Below are 25,699 nucleotides of genomic sequence, written 5' to 3'. Positions count from 1 at the left end.
AATAAAACAAAAACCATTAAGAGACCAGAGACAGGCATGCAGCTGTGTCCAGAAGTGTAGGATAATAGGAATAATAGCTGGCATGTGTAGACCAATAGTAGTTTATGTCAAGAGGTATTTAGGGGGCTGGAGAGTTGGCTCAGTGGTTAAGAGCATTGCCTGCTCTTCCAAAGGTTCCAAGTTCAATTCCCAGCAACCACATGGTGGCTCTCAACCATCTGTAATGAGGGTCTAGTGCCCTCTTCTGGCCTGCAGGCATATACACAGACAGAATATTGTATACATAATAAATAAATAAAATATTTTTTTTAAAAAAAGAGGTATTTAGGAACTTCATGCCCGTGAGTTTGAACCTCACAATCAGACTGTGAAGTGGGCACTATTGCTACTTTGAGTCCATAGATGGAACTTAAGCAGGGAGGCTTGCTCTAGATCTCTGGTTTGTACATGTGCAGTTCATAGTTTAAATCCAGGAAGGGTATTTTCTTTTATTTTTATTGTTTTTATTGAGCTATATATTTTTCTCCACTCCCCTCCTTTATTCTCCCCTCTCCTCTACCCTCTCCCATGGTCCCCAATGCTCCCAATTTACTCAGGAGATCTTGTCTTTTTCTACTTCCCATGTAGATTAAGTCCATGTATGTCTCTCTTAGGGTCCTCTGGAAGACTGTTTTCAATAACTCTTAACAGCTAAACAAGGATGCCTCTGCTTCCACAAACTGTCAACCAAGATGAAGTCAGTTGTTACAGATAGTAATTTTAGGTAGCACAGACATAAGGCGTAAAATGTGGAAGGAAAAGGAAACTCTTCCTCTCATTCCTCTCCACTCTTCAGGTTAAATCACATTCTTTCGGTTGTTGGTAGGATTTGAACCTTTAATAACTGCTAGTCTCTGTAATGGTTTAGATAAAGTGGCAGAGGTCCCCAAGAGCCAGCAACAGGTCACAAGGGGCAGCTAGATCCTGCAACCGGAGACCTCTGTGGGTCCCAGGCAGGTGGGAGGCAGTGGGTGAGAGACCTTGGTGGGTCAGCAGGGCAGCCAGAGCCATGCACAGCAGGTGAGAGACAGATAGAGGTCATGTAGAGAAAGTGGGTATAGTTTATTGAGTGGGTTATAGAAGAGACAGGGAGAGAGAGGAAGAAAGAGAGAAGGGGGAAGTGGGGAGAGGACAAGAAGCTGCAGCCACCTCTTCCAAAGAGAATAGATGTAAATAAAATGGCACCGTTACATTGGCCATTTACCATTGCATTGGTGCCATTTTATCTAAACCATTACAGTCTCCTTTTCAACAGGTTGGTATCAGCAGATCTGTGGGAAGAAGAAAGAGACTCGGGCCCTTGCAGGGTCTTGTTAGCTTGATTTTATGACTTGAATATTGTTTTTTTACCTATGGTATTCATATAAGACTTTAATTTTTTTAAGACTTTAATTTTAAATAAATTTATTTTAGTACCCAAACAATTTGATTTAAATAAAGCATTGAATAAATACCAGACTAGGGAAATCGACTAAAAGACAGAAACAAGGGGCTGGAGAGATGGCTCAGCGGTTAAGAGCATTGCCTGCTCTTCCAAAGGTCCTGAGTTCAATTCCCAGCAACCACATGGTGGCTCACAACCATCTGTAAAGAGGTCTGGCGCCCTCTTCTGGCCTTCAGGCATACACACAGACAGAAGATTGTATACATAATAAATAAATATTTAAAAATAAATAAATAAATAAATAAAAGACAGAAACAAGGGCTGGAGAGATGGCTCAGCAGTGAAAAGCACTGACTGCTTTTCCAGAGGACCCAGGTTCTTTTCTCAGCACCCACATGGTGGCTTACAATCATCTATAACTCCAGATTCTATAGGGGATCTGATGTCCTCTTCTGGCTTCTGTGGGCACTGCACCCTCATGGTACACGGACATACATGCATGCAAAATACCATCCTTGTAAAATGGAATGACGAAGAAGAGACGAAATACTCATATCTAACAGTATCTGAAGGGACCTGCAGACTGCGGGTTGCTCCCCTCTGGACTCTGGATTAGGCACAGACCTCACCCAAACACCAATTTCCAAGAACAAACCAAACACAAAGATCCTTTATTAAGCAAGGCAAAGAGACAAGGTAGCTGACTCTGAACCGGGTGGAAACTGCAGCTAATAGCTTTGCAAGTGTTAATTTTAAGGAGGAAAAATAGGTCTGTGTTAGAATGAGTTAGGATGTGCTGATAAGTTCTGATGGGGTATTTTAAATGGTCAGGCAAACAATGAATTTTCAAAGCTGGACCTTGATGTTTTGATAGTTGGACCTTGGTGATCAGTCTCAGGAATGTGTCAGGCGTAACAAAGAGGCCAAACAGACCTTGGTGGCTAGCTTTAGGAATGTAGTCTGACAGTTTAGCAAGGGAGTGGGAAGGGGCTAGGGCAAGACCTGCTGGTGTATCTCAGAATGGGGTGCTCTCTTGCTTGCTAGGTTTTTGACCTTAGGTCCTTTCATGGCTGCCATTCTATTGCTTGCTTTCCCTTCTGGCTAAGAGACCTCCAAGAGAAATGTGCTCTTGCAGTTTCTAGTTTAAATTGTATTGTTTTCATGTGAACATGCTCAGCAAGTTCTCCGAACTGAATTATATCCCCATCTCTGGAACTGTTTTCTGGAGCATAAAAATGCCAAATTTCCACTCCCTTCCCTCTTTCCCCACCAGCAGCAGCTAATATGAAGGTATACCAACTGTTTCCCAAAGCGAAAATAGTCAGTAGTGAGTGATAGATTGCGTCTATGTCTTTGACCCCGGGTGTCATTACTTACTGTTTCCATGGTTAAGGAGGAAGTTGCCTTTCAGTGTTTAGAAATACAACATCTTTTTGTTGTTGCTGTTATAGCTGCTTTTGGCTTTGCTCATGCTAGCTACCTCCCACAGCCTTGCCTGCTCCTCCTGGTGCATCTTTCTTTTTTTTAGTTTATTAGATTTTAAAAAAAAAAATCAATCCAAGTTTCTACTCCCTCTCTTCCTCCCATTCCCTCCACACACCCTCCTACCCCACCCCACTTCAATCCTAAGAGAGGGTAAGGCACATTGCTTTTTGGAAGGTTCAAGACCCTCCCTACTATATCTATGCCAAGCAAGGTATCCATCCAAAAAGACTAGGTTCCCAAAAATCCAGTACATGCAGTAGGGATAAATCCTGGTGCCACTGCTAGTGGCCCCTCAGTCTGCCCCAGCTATGCAACTGTCAACCACATTCAGAGGGACTAGTTTGGTCCTATGCATGTTCCTTCCCAGTTCGCCTGGAGTTGGTGAGCTCCCATTAGCTCAGGTAAACTGTTTCAGTGGATGAACGCTTAATGGTCTTGACCCCTTTCTTCATATTCTCACTCCTCCAACTCTTCACCTGGACTTTGGCAGCTCAGCCCAGTGCTCCGATGAAGGTCTCTGTCTCTGTTTCCATCAGTTGCTGGATGAAGGTTCTATGGTGATATTTAAGATAATCATTAGTCTGATTACAGGGCAAATCAAGATCAGGCCCCCTTTCCTCTGTTGCCTAGGGTCTTAGCTGGAGTCAGCCTTGTGAGCTACTGAATGGGAAAAGATCTTCACCAACCCCACATCACACAAATGGCTGATCTCCGAGATATATAAAGAACTCAAGAAATTAGACATTAAAATTCTAAATAACTCAATTAAAAAATGGGGTACAGAACTAAACAGAGAATTCTCAACAGAAGAATCTCAAATGGCCAAAAGATACTTAAGGAAATGTTCAACATCCTTAACCATCATGGAAATGCAAATCAAAACAACTCTGAGATACCATCTTACACCTGTCAGAATGGCTAAGATCAAAAACATCAATGATAGCTTATGCTGGAGAGGATATGGGATAAGGAGAACACTCCTCCATTGCTGGTGGGAATGCAAACTTGTGCAACCACTTTGAAAATCAGTATGGTGGTTTCTCAGAAAATTGGGAATCAACCTACCTCAGGATCCAGCAATACCACTCTTGAGCATATACCCAAAAGATGCTCAATCATACTATAAAGGCATTTGTTCAACTATGTTCATAGCAGCATTATTTGTAATAGCCAGAACCTGGAAACAACCTAGATGCCCCTTAATGGAAAAATGGATAAAGAAAGTGTGGAATATGTATGCATTAGAGTACTACTCAGCGGTAAAAAAAGAATGATATCTTGAATTTTGCATGCAAATGAATGGAAATAGAAAACACTATCCTGAGTGAGGTAACCCAGACCCAAAAAGATAAATATGGTATGTACTCACTCATAAGTGGATTCTAGCCATAAATAAAGGACACTGAGCCTATAATTCATGATCCTAGAGAAGCTAAATAAGAAGGTGAACCCAAAGAAAAACATATAGTTATCCTCCTGGATATTGGAAGGAGACAAGATTGCCAGGCAAAAATTGGAAATTTGGGGGTGGGGGTAGGGTGGGGGTAAGGGGAGATGCGGAGAAAAAAGTGAGAAGGGGAGGATGGGAAGAGCTTGGGGGAAAGGGACGGTTGGAATGGAGGAAGGGTGGATATGGGAGCAGGGAAGTATATATCTTAATTAAGGGAGCCATTTTATGGTTCGCAAGAGATTTGTCTCTAGAGGTGTCCCCAGGGTCCATGGAGATGTCCCCAGCTAGATCTTTGGGAAGCTGAGGATAGGGAACCTGAAATGAACCTATCCTATAGCCATACTGATGAATATCTTGCGTATCACCATAGAACCTTCATCTGGCGATGAATGAAGCTAGAGACAGAGATCCACGTTGGAGCACTGGACTGAGCTCCCAAGGTCCAAATGAGGAGCAGAAGGAGGGAGAACATGAGCAAGGAAGTCAGGACCATGAGGGGTGCGCCCACCCACTGAGACGGTGGGGCTGATCTATTGGGAGCTCACCAAGGCCAGCTGAACTGGGAATGATGGAGCATGTGATCAAACCGGACTCTCTGAACATGGCGGACAAAGAGGGCTGACTGAGAAGCCAAGGACAATGGCACTGGGTTTTGATCCTACTGCATGTACTGGCCTTGTGGGTACCTAGCCTGTGTGGATGGTCATCTTCCTAGACCTGGATGGAGCGGGGGGGGGGGGAGGGGGGGGGAGGACCTTGGACTTCCCACAGGGCAGGGAACCCTGACTGCTCTTTGGACTGGAGAGGGAGGAGGAGGGGGAATGGGGGGGAGGGGGAGAGAAAGGGGAGGAGGGAAGGAGGTGGAAATTTTTAAGTAAAAATAAACAAATAAATAAATAAATAAAAACATACTCGCCTTTGATCTGAATCCTGAGGCTGGGCGACACAAGCCTTTAATCCAGACCTTGAGACTGAAGGCACACCTTTAATCTGGGCCATGCCTTCAGCTGGAAGGTCAGTGGAGGAAGAGGGTCGAGTCATTCTGTGTCTGCTTGCCTGTACCTTGTAAGCACACTCATTGAAGCCTACTCTTTCGGGATTCCAGCATATGCAGACCAGGTGAGACACTCAGCCTCATGAGACTGAGCAAGCACTAGATTCTCGAATTTTCCATTCACAGCTAGCCGTTGTTGGATTAGCCTGTAAATCAGTCCAATATATATACAGGCTCACATGCTACTGTCCTTGCCCTAAATCCTGATTTTAAAGTTGGCTACTGGGAGTTCAGAAACTAAAACATGTTATTCATAATCTACTTAAACTGAGAGCTGTTCTTTGGTTATTGCTCTGATCTTATAATTCTATGATAGAGTCTGCAACTTCTGGGCCCAAGTGAATAGACAGAGGGAAATGTGACTTGAAATCCCATGACATAAATTTGGTTATTCGTCATTCTGGCTGACTAAAACCTGAATAATAATCAGAGTCTATTGGTTATAAAGCCAAAGCAAGATTCAATTCATTAAAAATTCTGAGGTATCTGGGTGTCAACCTATGTTGAACCAATCACTCATAACTGCTCATTTCCAAGACAGTTGTAGTAACGCCAGTATTAACCCCTCCACGGGTTCAAGCTATTCTCACCAAACCACTTAGCCTCTGGTGGCTACGTTTTTCTTATTTGTGAAATGGGAATAATCATTGCTCCCCAGCTCCTTCACAAGGACGTGGGAATGAGTTAGTGCTGGGGAGGCGCGTTTGTGTCTTAGATGGATGTCGCCATAACATAAAAATGCAAAGACTTTTAGATCCTAGATTCTCTCCTAACCCAGAGAGGCAATTCTAATTTGAACATAGCTTCCTCAACCTTCCATCTGAGAGGGGAAAAAAGCACTCACTATCAAGGGTGAGCAAGCAAGGCAGAGCCGCCCTCACACTTTCTCTCCTGGCGTTTCTCCCTGGCTTCTGATTGCTCGGCAGCTACACCTGTGCTCTCTCCCTGTCTTCCTTTATCACCTCTTACGCTGTGAGCTTAAGCGAGCTCCATGTGAGTACGAACAGATGCGCCAAGAAGCTGTCTTTTTTTTTTTTTTTTTTTTGGATTTTTCGAGACAGGGTTTCTCTGAAGTTTTTGGTGCCTGTCCTGGAACTAGCTCTTGTAGACCAGGCTGGCCTCGAACTCCCAGAGATCCGCCTGCCTCTGCCTCCCGGAGTGCTGGGATTAAAGGCGTGCGCCACCACCGCCCGGCAAGAAGCTGTCTTTGAAGCAAAGAGCTCTCCTTAGTTTCCAAATTCTTAATCTTGTCAGTTCGAGAAATATTTAGGAAAGTCGTAAGGCACACGTCTGAGTATATCTGTGAGGGTGTTTCTGGAGATGACAAAATCATCAGGCTCTAACCTAATGATTGATGTCATCTAACGTCTTAAAATTTGAATCAACTATTGGGAAATGGTAGAGCTTCCTGCCTTCCTGCCTGGTTAGAAGAAGTAGGTCACTGGGGAATGTTCTTGGAGGAGGCGGTCTGTTTTTGCTGGCCCTTGCTATGGCAGCTCTCTGTATCCTGTCTGCCATGAAGGGACTAACTCTGCTTACAATACTGCCCCATGATCACGGTGCTCCACACAATTTCCCAGAGGGTCACATGATGATAAATTGAGACCTCTGAAACCCTGAGCTAAAATAATCCCTCCTTTTAGTGGGTCTTACCAGCACAAGCTGCTGTGGGCAAAAAAGAACAACTCTTTCCGCCACACATTGTGCAGGGGTGATGAGCTGATTAGAAATTCAGTGATATGGAGGGGTTGGAATGTTACCAGTCCACAGCGCATCTCTAGCCCTATTAATGGCCTCTTTTGTCCCTGGTCTAACATACTTGTGACCATGATGCCAATTCCTTGGGATGTACAGAAAGTCCACTGGCTTAAAAATCAAAGGGTTAAGAATGCTGTTGATAGCACCTGAATCCCATTGAGGAGGTGTCCCTGCTTTGTTCTGTCTGTCTGTCTGTCTGTCTGTCTGTCTTTCAAGACACATTCTCACTATGTACCCGTGCTGGCCTGGAACTTGCTATGGAAACCAGACTGACCACAGACTCCCAAAGCTGCCTGCCTCAGTCTCCTGTTAAAATGAGTACACCGCCACACCCAGTTCCCCAATTTGCTATAACCACCCACTCCCCCCACACACACACACACACTCCCAACATAAGCGTTCCACTAGGGCATTTTAAAAGTGACTTTAGTTAGCCTGTTACTATAAAAAAAAAAAAAAAAAAAAAAAAAAACTTCATCAAACTATCATCACATTGAAGCATGGAATTTGGGGAAATCTAACTCTGTGTTTCCGGGCTGTGGTCATTCATATATGGCTACGGAACAAACTCTTACTTCTGTGAGGTGAGAGCTGTGTTTCTACATTGACTCCACATCTGAGTTACTAATAGGGCTTCCTAGAAGCCTTCCGAAATGTGAAGCCTACGTTTCTGCTTACAAAGTCTCCAGTTTGGGGTATTTTCTTAGATTAATCCCTATTCCTGATTGATGCCTTGGAAGCATGACTGGATAGATTCTAGGCAATTATCCAAAAGAAGAGTCATGACTCTCCTGTGACTTTGATCTCCTCCCTCCCAGAGGTGTCTGTATAACAATGTTCATTCACCTGACCCTCCTAGTCAGATCATCAGTCTCTCCATCTTCCCAGTGCCTGACACAAAACTACAGTCCTTCCCTTATCCACTCTCCTGAGGTAAAGTGGTAGAAAGAGAACTGGATTTCACTCCTCCTCTGTAATGATATGTAAGTGAATTAGCCTCTGTGTCCAGCTTTAAGTGAAATGAACAGGAAAGCCTTGGTGCCTGGCTTTGAGAGAAATGTCTCAGCAAAGCCTTTACTCTATTTGGGTTCATCAGTAGACCCTGAGAAATGGGTTTGAGACCATTTGAACCTTGAAGAAAGGTTGACTCTCTGGAGACTTTGCACTTGGTGCTCTGTGAGAGCTTGCAGTTGTACCGACTTTTGTCCTAAGACACTCCTGGCAGAACTGGTTAGCCATAATCAAAAGGCACTGAGATCCGTGTGGGTTGTCTGCTCTCACGGGCAGCAAAAACAAGATGACTTTGGTAGTTGGAACCTTTTTCAGCCCCAGTTAGCCTTGGATATGTGTGAGTAAAGTTGCTGGAGTCCAGCTAGCTGGGTTCAGTCTCCTCCAAGAAGGAAAAACCCCTCTGCGCCTTCAGAAAATGAATGGGTGACTGGAATTTTTATAAGACGAAGGATAGAGAGATTTGAAATACACAAACACACAGGAAAAGACTAAGAGGAGAAGAAAACTCTGTAAAGACGAAGTGATGTTGCCCGAAGACAAGAAACTCAAGAGTCACTGCAGGAAGGATTTTTATCTTATGTCTTTAGAGAAAGCATGGCCTCACCAATACCTTCATTTTAGACACCCAACCTGTAGAACTGAGAGAAAAATTTATGTTGCTTTAAGCCGTCAAGTTGGTGAATATTTGGCATGGTACCTCTAATCAATGAATATACTTGGATAACTTCAGAGCATTCTGCATCTCTCTGCCTGTCACATTCATTCATGTCCTTCAAATTAGGACTTCCTAGTACACAACTTGATTGACAAATATGCTTTCCCTTTGTAATAGCACAGTTTTCACAGTCTACTTGCTTCTGTATTGTTTTCTATATACACAGCAGGCAGGACTTCATTGTTCTTATTCAATCTTGTATCTTACATGTAGTTGATGCTCAACTCACTCATTTGTTATTTTGAAATATCCTTCATTTTCAGTTCTATATCTTTGGTGGTATAGCTACAAAGCCCTTCCTTATTATTATGAATATGGCTGAATACCTGAGCCTGTAAAAACTGTAATTACTTTTTCATAAAACATAATTTACCTCCCCAACTCCATAGTAAGGTCTTACCATTTTGCTTACTTCCTCGTTTATCTATAAATATTTGGCGAATGTCATCTATCTACATGTAAATTATTCTACAAGATGCTTTAGAGAGCCCCAGATAAATGAAATAGAGCCTCTAAATCCAAAACTCTGACACACACATTAAGAAGGTGGCACAAATTGCCATATATTATATAGTGTGATAAATGTCATGGGAGATAGACTATGCAGGAATAAAATTAACCATAAAGTCTAGGAAGATTTTTCTAAAGCAGGTACCCTTTAAGCACTTACTCCCTGCCCCAGCTGGTGGTCATCACAAAAGGCCTTTAAAGAATTAGTGACAGTTTACGCCATGTCCTTTCCAGTCATACTGAAGCTTGGGCAGTCAGAAGCAGACACAACTTCATCTCTGTGGAGAAGGAACAGAGACTCCAGGGTCTTCTGTCTCTGTCATATGTCACCTTCATTTTCGTGAGTACTCTTGAGGCTACAACAAGACATCCTCAAAGTAGCTATATATTATATAGCTTTTGAGCCCATTATATCTCTATTTTTACAACTGTCATATATAGCTATATGTTTATGTGACTCTGCAATTAATTTTTAAGCTTAAGAAGACCTGTGGACTATTCGTCCCCTAACAAAATCTTTGACATGTAATAATTTTACAGGATATGCCTTCCCAATACAGGACACCACTTGGTCAACTTTATGCCACTTCTCGCTACCAGAACTCTAGAAGTTTGTTCTTATTTGAATAATTTCTAAGAGCTGGCCTTTGGTTTGGTTCTTGACTATGATTATCTGTGATCCCAGCCGAAGGACTGGTAAACAAGGCCTTGGGATGATGGTGGAAAAGTGTGGGATCTGGAAGAGCAAACTGAGAGCTCATATCTTTATGAACACAAGCAGGGAGAGTGACTAGCAAATGACAATGTGTGGCTTTGAAAATCTCAAAGCCTACCACATGGCATACTTCCTCCAGCAAGCCACACACCCTAAACATATCCAAACAGCTCCACCAATTGGGATCCAAGTATTCAAATGTCCAAGACTATGAAGCGACATCTCATTCAAACCACAACAACCACCCTCTTCTTGTTTCATTATCGTTCAAAATTGTGGTGTGGTGAATAGTTCAGGTCCTTAGTCAGAAATCTAAAAGGAGAAAGAGAAAAGATATAACAGCCTCCAGGCCTGTAAGAGTGGGTTCAAAGAGAGCTCTGAGGAAGGGGATGTGATGGAGATCTCCAGTTTAGACTTTCCTAAAATCAAAAAGACACTGCATTTCTACTTTGAAGAAAGACATTATTGTAAATTCTAAAGCTGCAGTAAGGTCAGTCTTACCAACAACTACAAGTGTAGAAGTTGACCTTAAATCCCAGGTAGACAACAGCTCCACATGAGACCCTGGGCAGAGGAACCCATTTCCTATGACTGAATCTATGACTGAATTTAAGGGTTTTTTTGTTTGTTTGTTTGTTTGTTTGTTTTGAAACTGTGAGAAGACAGAAATCATTGTCACTAGTCTGTGTGCACAGAAATAAGAAATTAATGTAGTACTAAATTCTCAGCTTTGCTCAGCCTCTTTCCATTCTTTGTCCCACAGCCCCTACTCCTGTGCCAGCTTTTCTTGGAAGCACTTCTTTAATAAATGACATACACATGTGTCCATGACACAGAGTCTGCTTCTGGGAACTCAAACCTGTGACAGCCGTCTCCCTTTTCCAAGTATATCCTTAGCCACTGTTCAGAAAATAGCCTCACTTCACTCTCCTCTCTCCCTTCCTATCATTTAACTCTTGTCCTCAAATGCTCTCTTCTTGAAAAGTATAGTTTTGGAAGCAGTTGGCTCAGGTCACTTCCTGACTCGTTTAGAATCTGCACAAAAGACAGGCATGATAATAGAGAACTCGGTCCAACTTTCCCCTCTCCGCCGCAAGGCTGAATTCAAACAGCCCATCTAGTGTGTCCCATGAGGCACAAGGAAAGTCTCATTAGGTGGTAATGGTAGGCACAGGAGATGCACATCAGAACTGTGTCCAGGGAGATTTTCAAGCTTGGACAGTGTTTCATAACAGAAATGAGATGTTGAGTGGGCTAATGATAAAGATCAGCGATAGGGTCTATGCCTTGATGTACAATGTCTATTCTTAAAACTGGAAAAAAATAAATAAAACAGCAAACCAAATCAATGGCACACAAACCAGTAAACAGAATACAAAAGAAAAATTCCATAGCAAAAGGAAAGCAGAAGTCACTGAAAGCAAAGTTGGCTAACATCATTGAATTTGGCATAGCATGAAAGAAGTAACGTGAGCAATTGTATTTCTAGCAGAGGTTAATGTGAAAAGCCATTCCATCCCAACTCTTGATTCATCCTAGGAAGCTTACTTTGATTTATTAAAAAGGAAATGGAAGGGTAGCTCAGCCTACCATGTGTAAAGTCCTGTGTTACGTCCAGCCTCCAATACCATGTGAAACCATGTGGTAGTAGACAGCATTTTTAGCTACTCAGTGAAGTTGAGGCCGGCTTGGGATAAGAGAGATCTCATCTGAAGGAAGAAAGAGGAGGGACAGAAAATGAGAACTCAGTTGGTCTGTCTAATGTAACCTCTCACTCAACACAAGAATTCCACCTACTGCATTCCTCACAGATCCTAGACAACTCCTGATTCCCAGACAGAGCCAGTCTGTCTAGCAGACCCACTAAGTTGCTTGGCCCTGTGCATCCCTCTTTTTCCTGGAAATAGACATTGATCCTGAATCCCTGTCTGGGAAACTATAGTCCAGATTGCCTTCACTGGACTTATTTGACCCTCCTGCACGGCTCTTGGCAGTCGTGGCAAAGACTGCTCTAATAGTCACCCCGGGTTTGCAGTCATGAAAGTCCAACTGATAATGACTTGCTGTTATCCAGAAATTCTACACACAATGCTATGCCAACTGCTCTCAGTATCAAGTTCTTTTTCTTAGAGAACCTCGCTGTGTTAGTGCAGATTACCTAGAGGAAGCTAACACACATGTGTGTCAAAGGTGTATCTACCACCTTTCTCTTGGAGGAGTTAATAAGACTGTGTGTTGTCTCCATCTCTAGTCCCTGACTTTTGTTCATAGATCCTACAATTTGGAATGATCCAATGCCAAACAGCTCAGACTGAATTATGGCATGTGGTGGTTTGAATAGGTATGATCCCCACAGACTCATATGTTTGAATGCTTAACTTATAGGGAGTGGCATTCTTAGGAGGTGTGGCCTTCTTGTAGTAGGTGTGGCCATGTTGGAGGAAGTGTGGCACTGTGAGTGTGGGCTTTGAGGTCTTATATGCTCAAGCTACAACGAGTGTGGTAGACCATTCACTCCCTGTTGCCTGCAGATCAAGGTGTAGAACTCTCAGCTCCTTCTCCAGCACCATGTCTGCCTACATGCCACCATGCTTCTCTCAATGATGATAATGAACTAAACCTCTGAAACTGTAAGCCAGCCCCAATTAAATGTTTTCCATGGTCATGATGTCTCTTTACAGCAATAGAAATTCTAAATAACACACAGTATGTGAAAGAGAGAATTTAAAAATAGAAAGAATTTTAAAGTCATGTCCTACGGTTCTCAACTTTCACTGTGATCCATGTATCTAAGAAGAAACCACAAACAGGATCTGGGAATGTTTTTCCTTTTATAGACCCAAGCTAGGAACCTCTGAGGGAGCAGGCCCAACCCAGCGACCTCCACTGGAGCATGCCTGAGCCAGTGACCTCTATTAGAGCAGGCCCAAGGCAATAATCTCAACTGGAGTAGCAACAAGCAAGCAACCTCTATGGGAGCATGGCCAAATGACCCCCAGGATTGCAGAGCAACCCCGGGGAGTGATGAGCTACCTCCAGGAACACCGAGTTACATCGGGGTGACTAGAACCATGGCCCTGACTGCACCACGAGGAGTAACCATCTGAACCTTGGATCCACAGGCACCTGGAAGACTGATCACCAGAGACACAGCACCAACTACACCAATCCTAGGAAAAGATGGGTAGACAAAGTAAAAACACAATCAACACCACAGAGAGCAATACAACACCAACAAAAACTAGTGGCCCTACAATAGCAAGACTTGAACACCCTAATATAGAAGAAGGATGTAAATGTAACTGTAGGAGGATGTTCAAGGCCCTTAAAAAGGAAATGAAAATTCCTTCAAAGAAATCAAGGAAAACACAAACAAAAAATTGGAAGAAATCAACAAATTCCCTTTTAAAAAAAACAAGAAAAAGCAATAAAACAGATGAAAGAAATTATTAAAGACTTGAAAACCGAAATAGAGACAATAAAGAAAAGACAAACAGAAGGAATTATAGAAATAGAAATTATGAAAACAATCAGGAACCACAAATACAAGTATAAACAGCAGAATACAAGAGATGGAAGAGAGAATCTCAATCACTGAAAATACAATAGAGGAAACAGACTCATCTGTCAAAGAAAACATTAAATCTAACAAAAGCTTAACACAAATATCCAGGAAATGTAGGACAACATGAAGAGACCAAACCTAAGAATAATAGGGATAGAAGAAGGAGAAGAAGTTCAACTCAAAAGCACAGAAAATATATTCAACATAATCATAGAAAAAATTTTCCCAACCTAAAGAAAGATATACATATGAAGATACAAAAAGCTTACAGAACACCAAAGAGACTGGATCAAAAAAAAAGTTCCCTTGCCACATAATAATCAAAACACTAAACATACAGAATAAGGAAAAAATGTTAAGAGCGGCAAAGGACAAAGGCCAAGGAACATATAAAGGCAGATCTATCAGAATTACACCTGATTTCTGAGACGGTGTGACTGATCTAATGGGAGCTCACCAAGGCCAGCTGGACTGGGACTGAATGAGCATGTGATCAAACCGGACTCTCTGAATGTGGCTGACAATGGGAGCTGACTGAGAAGCCAAAGATAATGGCACTGGGATTTGATTCTAGTGCATGTAGATCCTAATCTGTTTGGATGCACACCTTCCTAGGCCTGGATGTAGGGAAGAGGTCCTTGGACTTCCCACAGGGCAGGGTATCCTGCCTTCTCTTAGGATTGGGGGAGGGAGGGGGCAGGGGAGTGAGGGAGTGGGAGGGAAATGGGAGGAGGGGAGGAGGTGGAAATTTTAAATGGTATTATTAATAAAGCAAAAAAAATTAAAAAATAAAAATAAAGAAAGAAAGAATATCCAGTTCTTTGGACTGGGACTCCTGTGCTGGAATGCCCCCACACAATGGTCGTGTGACAAAGTATATCAGGAAGGGTAGCCACTTAGCTTGCCTTTGCTGGACCTCGCTAGCTCTGGCCCCAGGAGAGAGTTCCTGTTTCCAAGGCGATACTGCTGGGAGCATGGACATAAAGAGAGAAGTACGTGGTGGAGAGAGAGGGCTTGAGCCCCATTTCTAGAACCCATGTGTGTGCAGGAGCCAGACATGGCCAAGCTTTCGTGGCAATAAAGACGGCTCACTGACCGGCCAGCCCAACTTATTTGACAAGTTCCAGATGAGTGGCAGACCCTATCTCCAAAACAAAAATCAGGTGCACAATGCCTGAGAAACAATAACTGAGGTTGTCCTCTGGCCTCTGCGTGCACATGTATTGATATATGCATGCACACACAGAGACACTAATACATAAGAATATAAAGAGATAAGGTAAAATACAAATACTTTAAGATTACAGGAAAAAAATACTACTTAGGTTCACTTTGGCGCCTATGAGGCCTGTCAGAGACCTTGTCTGACGAAATGATCAGGGAATTCAGTCACTTCACCTTTGAGGTGAGAATGGCAGATGAAATATAAGGTAAGCTACTGAACTTAAATGTGCAGTAAACAGTGTGTGCCACATAAAGTAAAACAGAAACCCATCCATTGTTGGCTGGTTGATTGACTGCTAAGTCGGATGGCCTGACCTGACCTTTACCTCCTTAACACTGAAGAGCTCAGAACTACAGGCAGGCTTGGTGAGCAGCAGGAAGTCAGACCTATTGCAAAGGTTCGGTGCAGAAATAAGAGGGAGTTACCGTTCTACCAGGGTCATGCTCTCTTTTACGACTGATGTGCCTGCTACTGTCGCTGCCCATCTTGTTCTACCCTCTTACCATTGGGACTGCAGCTCCTACACTACCTCTTCACCCCCACTTATGTTTTTGAGCAGGCTGTGGAAAGTTTTCAAGGGAGAAGTGATATGGGATACCCTTATGTATGCTGTGAATATGCTTTATTACCATTGGTTAATAAAGAAGCTGATTTGGCCAATAGCTAGGCAGAATAGAGCCAGGAGAAAAATCCAAACAGAGATATAGGGAGAGAAAAGAAAGAGTCAGAGAGAGACAAACAGCTGCCAGAGAAGTAAGATGTGAGGTAACAAGCCACAAGCCTTGGAGTAAAATATAGAATGATAGAAATGGGTCAATTTAAATTGTAAGAGCTAGTTAGTAATAAGCCTGAGCTAATAAGCCAAACCATTTGCAATTAATACTAAGCCTCAGAGTCGCTATTTGCGAACTGACAAGCAGGAGAGAAACCTCCAGTTCCAGAAGGGTGTTTTCTAAGCTTGTGCTCCTGGGGCTGCAGTAACTCGGGGTACCCATGGTAGGGCCTGCAGAGCTCCCAGCAGCTAAGAACTGATGCTCAGCATCATCACCACTTGGCCCCCCTTCCTGGTGTGTCACCCTTGTGGGTCATTCAGAGCAAGGTCCTGCCAACATATCCCAATGGGGACCACAGCTCGGCAGATGGATTTTAACCATGATGACTTTAAACAGATCAAGATTTCCCCCTTCTGCTCTAGGAAGCTTGTTGTTTCTGAAATAAATTTGTGCATTTTCCCTAATGTCAGGATTTTCACATCAAGAGAGTTTGAGGAGATGCAGTGGTTTTCAAGTCATAGCAAAGTTGACACTACGGTTGAATTTCCCTAGGGAATTAGAAGCCTGTTTGACTTTCAATTGTCTCTTCTCCATCACTTGGCATATGGAGAAGATTCTAGAAGATTCAAACTGGCAGCTTTCTTGCCAACAAACAGCCACTCCACTGAAGTTATCATTTATCCGGATTTAATTCAACAGTGTTTGATGAACAGTAATCTTTCTATGCACCAATAACTATCTTGAAATTACAGTTAACTGGTTCAAAACTGTGAAGACTTCAGTTTATGAAGTTTATAACATGACTCGTATCTAAAACTCCCAACAAACTAGTTTGGGGGCTTTTAGAGAAAATTATTTACTGTTTGTCAAACTTCAGCTGTAGAGGAAGAGTGGAGAAGAAGTAGGCCTTAAATCTGATTTCTGTAAGTTTGAGTTCCCCTCCTTCCCCTTATTTGTGTACATTCAGGAAATTATTTCACCTTTGCCTCATACTCTTCAATCAAGAAAAAAAAAAGACATGACCAACGCCACTTTGGGAGGACAGCTGTGACGCTCAGATGAGGTAGCATGATGTAAGGGGCATTTGTCTGATAACATGTACCAAGAACTGTTGTCCCCCTGCAAAGCATGAAAGTCTAAAGGTCAGGATGCTGTGCACCGGATTTCGACACTCAGGAAGCAAAGGCAGGAGGGTGGGGAGTCAGAGCGAAGCCCTGAAACAAACAAGAGCAATGACAAAAATCCCTAAAGGGCTAGAAACTTTTGCAGTAAAAATCATTTTAAGGGCTGGAGAGATGGTTCAGCGGTTAAGAGCATTGCCTGCTCTTCCAAAGGTCCTGAGTTCAATTCCCAGCAACCATATGGTGGCTCACAACCATCTGAAATGAGATCTGATGCCCTCTTCTGGCCTGCAGGAAGACAGACAGAATATTGTATACATAATAAATAAATAAGTATTTAAAAAAACATTTTAATGCTTTTCCAAGTATGTAAGTCAGTTTTATTTAGACCATAAGGAAGAAAGGTAGATGATGTGGGAGTGTCATATATCAATCTGTTGATTTCATTGGTGAAGTAATAAAGAAACTGCTTGGCCCTCATAGGTTAAAACATAGGTGGGTGGAGTAAACAGAATAGAATGCTGGGAGGAAGAGGAAGTGAGTTCAGACTCGACAGCTCTGCTCTCTGGAGCAGATGCCATGCTCCCCTCTCCCCGGCAGATGCAATAAAGCTCCGACCCAGGATGGACGTAGGCTAGAATCTTCCCGGTAAGCACACCTTGGGGTGCTACACACATGATTAGAAATGGGCCAAGCAGTGTTTAAAAGAATACAATGCGTGTGTTGTTATTTTGGGTATAAAGCTAACCATGCGGGAGCCGGGCTGTGGGAAGAGGCCCGCAGCCCCTACTACAGGTAGGGAAACAGGCTAAGAAGTAGGAACAGAGTCAACAGGCCAGTATTTCTTGTAAAGATGTCCTGAGTTACAGCCCAATTAGGAAAACAAACTATGAGGCATACCTAAGAACTGACACTCATCTTTATATATCATTGCAAATTGAATACATTCTCATTTGAAACAGAGAGCAAAGCAGAGACAATAAAGAGATTGGGGACCTTTATGGGAAGGCAAAATATGGTGTAACATAAATATAAATATTTACTTTTGTGATAGCTACGTGGCTTCTAGCAAAATAAAAAAAAAACCCTTTGGATCTCAATTTCCAGATTCTGGAAGGATCTTATCAAATATAAACATGACATTTTAGTGTCCACTATAGGGTTCACTATGACCTTGACTGAATTCTTGCAGTGACTGCTAATGCTACAAACTTTAGATTAAATATTCCCTTTTATGTTGTTAACATCTGAGAGCTACTCATACCTAAGGGAAGGAATCAGAGTTAATTTTGGAAATTATTTTTAAGGTACCACAATTAAAGTAAAAATAGGACTTTATAATAGAACAAAATTTCTCCTATTAAGATTAAAGATATAGGGTTTGGAGGTAACTCAGTCAGTAAAGTGCTTGCTTTGCAAGCATGAGGAACTGAATTTGTCTATGACCCTGGGGATTGATGGAGAAACAAACAAATCTCTGGTTTTCTCTAGCCTAATTTTGCTAAACCAGTAAGTTCCGATCTTAGGATTCAAGGTTGATTAAAAAAAAAAAAAAAAAAAAAAAAAACTTGACTCAACAAAAACAGTGTGTAGTTAAAGAAAAAAAAATCTGACCTCCAAATGCATATATATGCATGAACACTACACACACACATACACATACCACATGCATGAGCACACATACACCACACCCATAAGCACTGCATGCACCTGTGTACACACACACACACACACTACATGCATTACACATGCAGACAAACACACAAAGAACAAAAGTATAGAGTAAGAAAAATTGTCATCCTAATAACATGGAAAGAATATATGGACAGGGTTTGATGAGCTTCCAGCCAGAGAAAATATCTTGTTACTTGTTCTTTTTGCTTGTTTTAAGCCTTTTGAGAAAAGGTTTTGCTATGCATTCTAGGCTTATCTCAAACTTGTGATCCTCCTGGCTCTCTGCCCAGCCCATCGCAGATGCCATTTGACAGCACAGAACGTTTCTTGTACTGTCGAGGAAAGCAATAGCAAGGGGCCAGACACATCCTCGCCTTCTTGCTGATCTGAGAAAGTATTCAGTGACTTGGCAATAAATATGATGATATCTATAGGGTTTTCATTAAAAATGTTAAGACTGGGAGCTGAAAAGATGGCTTAGCAACTAAGAGCACTTACTGTCTCAAAAGTCAATCTAACAAAAACAAGCAAACAGAGAACACTTGCTGCTCTTCTGGAGGACCAACCAGCACACTGATCCCAGAACCCATATCAAGTGATTCATTACTGTATATAATTTCAGTTCTCAGGGATTCAATGTGCTACCCTGGCTTCTTGAGCAACCGCATGTGTGTGGCATTCATTTACACAGACACCTAAATAGAAATAACAAAAGTAATCATTCTTATTATTTTATTTCTCATAGGGCCAACTAAGGTGACTCTGCAGTGAAGAGCCCATGCTGCTCTTGCTGAGGACCTGAGTAGAGTTTCCAGCATTCTGGTATGCCTGGTACGCCAAATGCCAAATCCCTCTAACTCCAGATCCAGGGCATCCAAACACCTGGCACCTGTGGGCACCTGCACATACATAGTGCACATAAACTCACTAGGACAAACACCCATACAAAAAAAACAAGAACTTTTTTTAATCCTTTAAAATACTAAGCTTATGAAAAATAAGATAAAGTCAAGAAAGTGTTCTAGGTTCAGTAAAGAACCGTGATGGTAAACTGTACTGTGTGGTCACCGAAGGAATCCTCACTAGAGGACTGACTTTAAACAGTGCTGGACCAGCAGTACACTGTGACTATGGAGTGTACTGTAAGTTTAATTATTATTACAAGATGTGTAAGAAAATTCTCGCTTTGGAGACACAGAAGATGAACAGATACAGTCATGATGTGGCTTGTAACTTACTCGGTCCTATTCGCACGAATAAGGGTACCATTCAGGAATGAAGCAGTCCCTAAAATGGCTGAAGGACTGCTCCAGTTGGGTCCACTTTTATGGGATGTTCTGGGAACTTTAGGAGGTAGAGACTAACTGGAAGAATAGGCCACTTAGGGATATGCACTTGGGGCCTATATCTTGACCTAGGCTTCTCTCTACTCATTTCCTCTTTTCTTCCTCCCTTCCTTCTTCTCTCTTCTTCATCTTGCCTTTTTTCCCTCCCTCCCTCCTCTCTTCCCCTCTTTCTTCCTGTCTGCAGTGATGTTCGCTGTTTCCTCTTCTATATGTTCTTCCCATCATGATAGACTGAAACCTTGAAGACCGTGAGCTAAATTAAATCTTTCCTGGCTTAGCTTGCTTTTGACAAGTACTTTATAAAACCAATAGGGGAAATGCTAGCACTTTTTTTTAATTTTTTTTCCTTTTTATTTATTTATTTATTTATTAAAGATTTCTGCCTCCTCCCCACCACCACCTCCCATTTCCCTCCCCCTCCCCCAATCAAGTCCCCCTCCCTCGTCTGCCCTAAGAGCAATCAGGGTTCCCTGCCCTGTGGGAAGTCCAAAGACCATCCACCTCCATCCAGGTCTAGTAAGAGGAGTATCCAAACTGCCTAGGCTCCCACAAAGCCAGTACGTGCAGTAGGATCAAAAACCCATTGCCATTGTTCTTGAGTTCTCAGTAGTCCTCATTGTCTGCTATGTTCAGCGAGTCCGGTTTTATCCCATGCTTTTTCTGACCCAGGCCAGCTGGCCTTGGTGAGTTCTCGATAGAACATCCCCATTGTCTTAGTGTGTGGGTGCCCCCCTCGCGGTCCTGAGTTCCTTGCTCGTGCTCTCTCTCCTTCTGCTTCTGATTTGGACCTTGAGATTTCAGTCCGGTGCTCCAATGTGGGTAGCACTTTTATTATTATATATTGTTATATAAAATAAATATATAGATTTTAATTGATAGTTTGACATGGCAAACTGTCAACAATTGGTGAGTCCCAATAAAAGTACCTAGAGATTAGCAGTGTTGTGGAGACTTGCTACATTTTTAAAAACACCTTTTGTAATAGAAATTTCAAAATAGATAGTGAAGAAACAATCTGAAAGACCCCACAGACTGCTAAGAAAAAGAACAAAAGGAGGCGAGTGATAAAGACAAAAATCCTCCCTTCTACAGCTGTTTTCCTGATGCGAGCAAACATGTCCGCAAATGTCTGTCTGCTCCAGGATAATAAAGAGTTCTTGAAGGCAGGAGTGTGGACTCGTCCTTTACACTGTGTGAACATATGTCACTGTGATTGGTTTAACAAAGAAGCTGGCTGGCCTATAGCTACGCAGGGTAAGGGTTGGCGGGAGAAGCAGACTAAGAGAATGCTAGGAAGAAGAAGCAGGAGTGGAGGCCAGCCTGGTCTACAGAGCTAGTTCCAAAAGCTACAGAGAAACCCTGTCTCAAAAACAAAAAAGAAAAAAAGAAAGAAAAACACAAAGGAAAAAAAATGACTATCATCTAAAATTTTTACAATAAGGGACCGGAGAGATGGCTCACCAGTTAAGAGCGCTTGCTGCTCTCCAAGAGGACCCAAGTTCAGTTCTCAGCATCCACGTCAGGCAGTTCACAATCCCCTAGTGCTCCATCTTCAAGGGGTCTGAAGCCCTCATCTGGTCTCTGGGAGCAGCTGCACTTACATGGTGCGTGCATACGCGCGCGTGCGCGCACACACACACAAAATAAAAACAAATCTTTAAACTCTTACAACACACTGATGAAAACTACTTCCCTATTAGTGAAACCATCATTCTGATTTCCATATAAATTGCACTTTAGTCGTGTTTATTACAAATTCCAAAGCATGATTTTATGTTTGCCTATTAAGTGGACAATCATATGTATTCCTTCTGACTTTCCTATCAACATTATTTTGTGAAATTCATGATTGCTTTTGCATCTAGCTACATTCTGCTTCTATTACTCTCAAATATTTTAGTGGATGAACAAGTTATAGCTTTTTGCTGACAGACATATTAATTGCTTCTAGTATTTGGCCATTACGAATAGGTATGAATTGTATTGCTATAAAATTCTCATCCAGGTAAATGTGCTATAAATTTCTATTGTTGGGTCCCCTAATCCTGAGGTTTAGAATGAGGAATAACAGCCAATGAAGAAGAAGACAAGAAATAAATTTGAAACTTTTATTGCCAAAATAGATTATTAATGGGAACAATTAATGGCGTTTAAAATAATGTCTAGAGATACAAAATTTATGGGATTACAAATATAATAGTTCTTAGTGTTTATTTGGAAGGGTGTTAAGATCTGATAAAAGGTAAGCCTCTTCACTCAACTGAACTAGAGTGAAAGAAGCAAACATTTCCATTTTTATACAGCTAAGATGTTCCCACATAGCTTAAACTTTGAATCCCGGTAAAGACAAAACCACAATATAGGCCAAAATGTTAAAGCACCTCCTCATGCCATGCTTCATTCATTGGTAAAATAAACTTTAATTTTGTTTTCTAATGAATGATCGTTGAAAGATTCCAACGTACAATTTTTTGAGCCCCTCGTCTCGGGTTTTCTGTCTGGGCATAGTCAGTAACTCTCAGACCTGTAACTGTGAAGTTAAAGCTAAGTGACCAGAGTGGAGGACCTGGATTCTGTGACCCACAGGAGCCTCCCATCAGCTCAGTTGTAAAGGAGCATTTCACTTCCTGAAAACACGGAGTCTTCTAAGAATACCATTGTTTTGGAACCCCGGAACACAAATGTATTTGCAGCTGCAGGCTTAGGCTTTATGTAAGCAATCCTGCTCGCTGGAGGCTCCAAATTAGGATCCCAGCACCCATGTCAGGTTGAAAGCAATTGCCTGTAACTTCATCTTCAAGGAATCGGCAGCCCTCTTCTGATCTCTGTGAGCACCTGCACTCGTGACATACGCACAAGCACACATACAAAAATAAATCTTTTTTTTTTTTTTTTTTGCAGGGACTTGCGGGGGGGGGAGAGGGAGGTTGAGACAGGGTTTCTCTGTAGCTTTGGAACCTGTCCTGGAACTACCTCTGTAGACCAGGCTCATCTTGAACTCACAGAGATCCTCCTGCCTCTGCCTCCCGAGTCCTGGGATTAAAGGCTTGCACCACCTCCAATTCAGCGGAAGGACACGTTGGTAAAAACAGAGCCCTGCAGGCTCATTTCCCTTTCAACCCTGTCCCTCTTGTTGAAAAGATACTGGAAGCCAGTGATAGCATTCCTACTGGGTGGGCCTACTATGTGCACAGGACGGACACACTAGGCATGGTCTTGACCTCCCCTTCCCACCACGCCCTGCTCAAACCCCGGGACGTCTTCAGGTTTCCCTACTGCGCGCAGGCGCAGGCAGAACCCCGCCCCTGGCTCCACCTCCTCCACGTGCATGCCGGGAGGTATAAGAGACGTGATCCGACGCGCTCGTGCGGGAGACGGCAGAGAAGCTTGGCAGAGTTCTGTTCCCGCCGAGAACTGAGTTCTGAGGCGCCGAGGGGGCAAAGGAACGCCAGGTTTGTGGGGGACTGGTGGACGAGGGCGGAAGTTGGGGTGCAGTTAGCAGGTTTCAGGGTAAATTGTGGACGTGGGGGTTTTTGTTTGTTTTTTGGTTTTTAATTTGAGGAGCTGGAGCTCCCGGTGTGGACCCGACTGGCCTCGAACCCGCGACTCCCTCCACAGCGTCGAGCGCCGAGCCCGCGGCGAGCGAGCGAGGTGTGAAGCGGTGCTTTCGTGCTAGCTCCCCGCCGGCTCGCTCGTTCCCACGCTGGCACCGGGGGCTCCAGGCCCCGAGTTCCGACGGGCGCTCCTCCGCGGCGGCGCACCTGCGCGTGCGCACGTGGGCGAGCGGAGCCGGCCGGAGCGTAGCGGAGCGGGCGCCCTGGCTGGCTTTTCCCTGGCGGTGCCCCCGGGTCCCGGGGGGCTGGGCGGGTCTCACGGCGGCGCCGCCCACGCGCTCACGAGGCGGGCGAGGGGTGTCCCCAGCTGAGCTCCGGCTGCCCGCGGTCGCGCTGCAAGAGCCGGTGGACGCCGTCGGACCCAGGTAGGGAGGGACACGGGGCCGTCGGGGCCTGTCTCCTGCTGCAGACCCTGCTCGCTGGGTGCTGTGAGCAGGCAAGGGCCGAGCGGAGCTTTGGTGAGTGGGCTCGCCTTGGGGGGGGGGGGGTCCTTGCCTTGAAGCTTGGGTCCGTTCTTTGGATGCTACCATATTGTCACCTGAGCGTCCTGTGTGGACGGGAGAAGAGTCTACTCGGGTATCTTAAATCCCAGTCACTTGCCATCTGGACCCAGATCCTCTTAGTTTCTTATGTGGTCAAGTTTTGGCCGGAGAGGGGAGCGGAGGTGTTTAGGGAGTGAAGGTAAAGAAAGGTTGAGGTTGTTGGCGACTCCAGCTATTTGAAGATGTCACAGTGCCCTCCGGTTGTCAAAATGTGAGCTTCTTTTGCAGTCTACAGACTGTATGTGCTGTTGAGCGAAGAGGGATGAATACCTCAGGGTAGAAAATAGAATACCAGAGAATTATTCATTGCCTGTTTATAACTTTGAATTTCCTTTTTTGCTAGTTGTGTAGAGGGATAAAAGCAGTACACGCTTTAAGGATTGTGCTACTCGGTTCACTTTTCGAAAATAATTGTATTTATTGGCTGTGTTTAAAAGCTTTCACGTTTTACATGATGTTGGGTGGCTGGTGAGAGGAAAAAAACAAAATGAAAAAAAGTTACATTACAAAAACCGAAAAAGCCTCCAGTTTTCATTTAAAATTAAGCCTGGTGTGGTGGCACACGACATTAATCTCAGCACTCCGGAGGCAGAGGCAGGTGAGTCTCTCTGAGTTGGAGGCCAACCTGGTCTACAGAGCAAGTTCTAGAACAGCCAGGTCTACATAAAACTACAAGTAACTCATTTTCTTTTTTTGAAATGTTTAACCCTAGGAGCTCATACTTTAAGTTACCGTATTTTATTTTTACAGTTCAAAATATTAAGACATTTTACACCTTTCTTTACTCAAGTGATCCCTGGGTCTTTTGAATTTTTTTCCTCATTGTACTAACTAGTCTACTTGGGCATTTTCAAGTATAAAGTTATGTTTTATTTTCCTAAAGAATGATGAATGGGCACCTGGACCGTAATTTCTTTAAATTGGGGTAAGCAGCCATAATTTCACAATACTGGAAGATTGATGTTAGAAAATTGGTGGGTTTTGGTATTTTTGTTTTGATTTTTGCAAATGTTCTCATTTAGTATCCTTTTGCTGTGTTCTGATTTGACTGACTCACCTTTACGTCAGGATGTTTGTCTTTCTGGCCGATGACTTAGTAATTTGAAGCACCAGAATGTGCCCTGTTAGGTGTATGAAATCATTTCTCCAGTCCCTGAATGTTCTGAGATTGTGGTTAGTTTTTCTGAAAATCTGTAAAGTACTGTATATTAAAGATGAAGATTGGCCTCCTTATTTTGACCAAAAATGGACTTCTTGTTCAACTGGTATTTGAACTTCTTGAACTCCGGTATTTTATTCATGGATTTGATGTGTTTAAAAATGCTTTCCCAAGAGTACTTGGCTTTGCTTTTGCTGCTTTATACTTAGCTTTTTGAAGTTAGTTTAGTATATACTTTGTTAGATTGTCAGAAATTAGTGTTACAGACAGCTTTATGTTACTAGGTAGGGTGGAGTTAGGACACAAACTAAGCGCAATTCAAACAGTTTAAAACCATATGCATATAAGTGAGTTGTAATAAACAAGTCTTTCTAGTCTGTTAGCAATTCTATATCCTGGGAATGTGTAATCTACATCATGCAAAGCCTTTGTGATTGCTGCCCTTTGAAATGAGTGCTAACCGCTCTGGAGGGGTCTTTTACTACAGTGGAGGCTTTGCTGCGGGAGAGCTCTCACCAGTGTAACTGACTTGATGCAGACAGATCCTTATTGAACTTAG

At 43.0% G+C, this 25,699-nt stretch overlaps 2 protein-coding genes across 2 annotated transcripts in view; both read left to right on the top strand.

Annotated features, from left to right (window-relative positions):
• Nucleotides 1-4,895, top strand: part of Purg (purine rich element binding protein G) — a 52,632-nt gene extending 47,737 nt beyond the window's left edge. The window contains exon 3 of the mRNA XM_057753163.1: nucleotides 4,729-4,895. Within this exon, the coding sequence (XP_057609146.1) occupies nucleotides 4,729-4,887 (159 nt within the window). The 3' untranslated portion in view covers nucleotides 4,888-4,895. The remainder of the gene's footprint in view (nucleotides 1-4,728) is intronic.
• An 18,782-nt stretch (nucleotides 4,896-23,677) lies between these two features.
• Tex15 (testis expressed 15, meiosis and synapsis associated) overlaps nucleotides 23,678-25,699 on the top strand; it is a 56,333-nt gene continuing 54,311 nt past the window's right edge. Inside the window, exon 1 of the mRNA XM_057752591.1 lies at nucleotides 23,678-23,804. The gene's annotated coding sequence lies outside the window, so the exon portion shown is untranslated. The remainder of the gene's footprint in view (nucleotides 23,805-25,699) is intronic.

The sequence above is a fragment of the Chionomys nivalis genome, chromosome 20, assembly GCF_950005125.1.
Source record: "Chionomys nivalis chromosome 20, mChiNiv1.1, whole genome shotgun sequence".
Lineage (NCBI taxonomy): Eukaryota > Metazoa > Chordata > Mammalia > Rodentia > Cricetidae > Chionomys > Chionomys nivalis.
The sequence above is the reverse complement of the archived record's forward strand: the minus strand, read 5'-3'. Positions and strand labels throughout refer to the sequence as shown.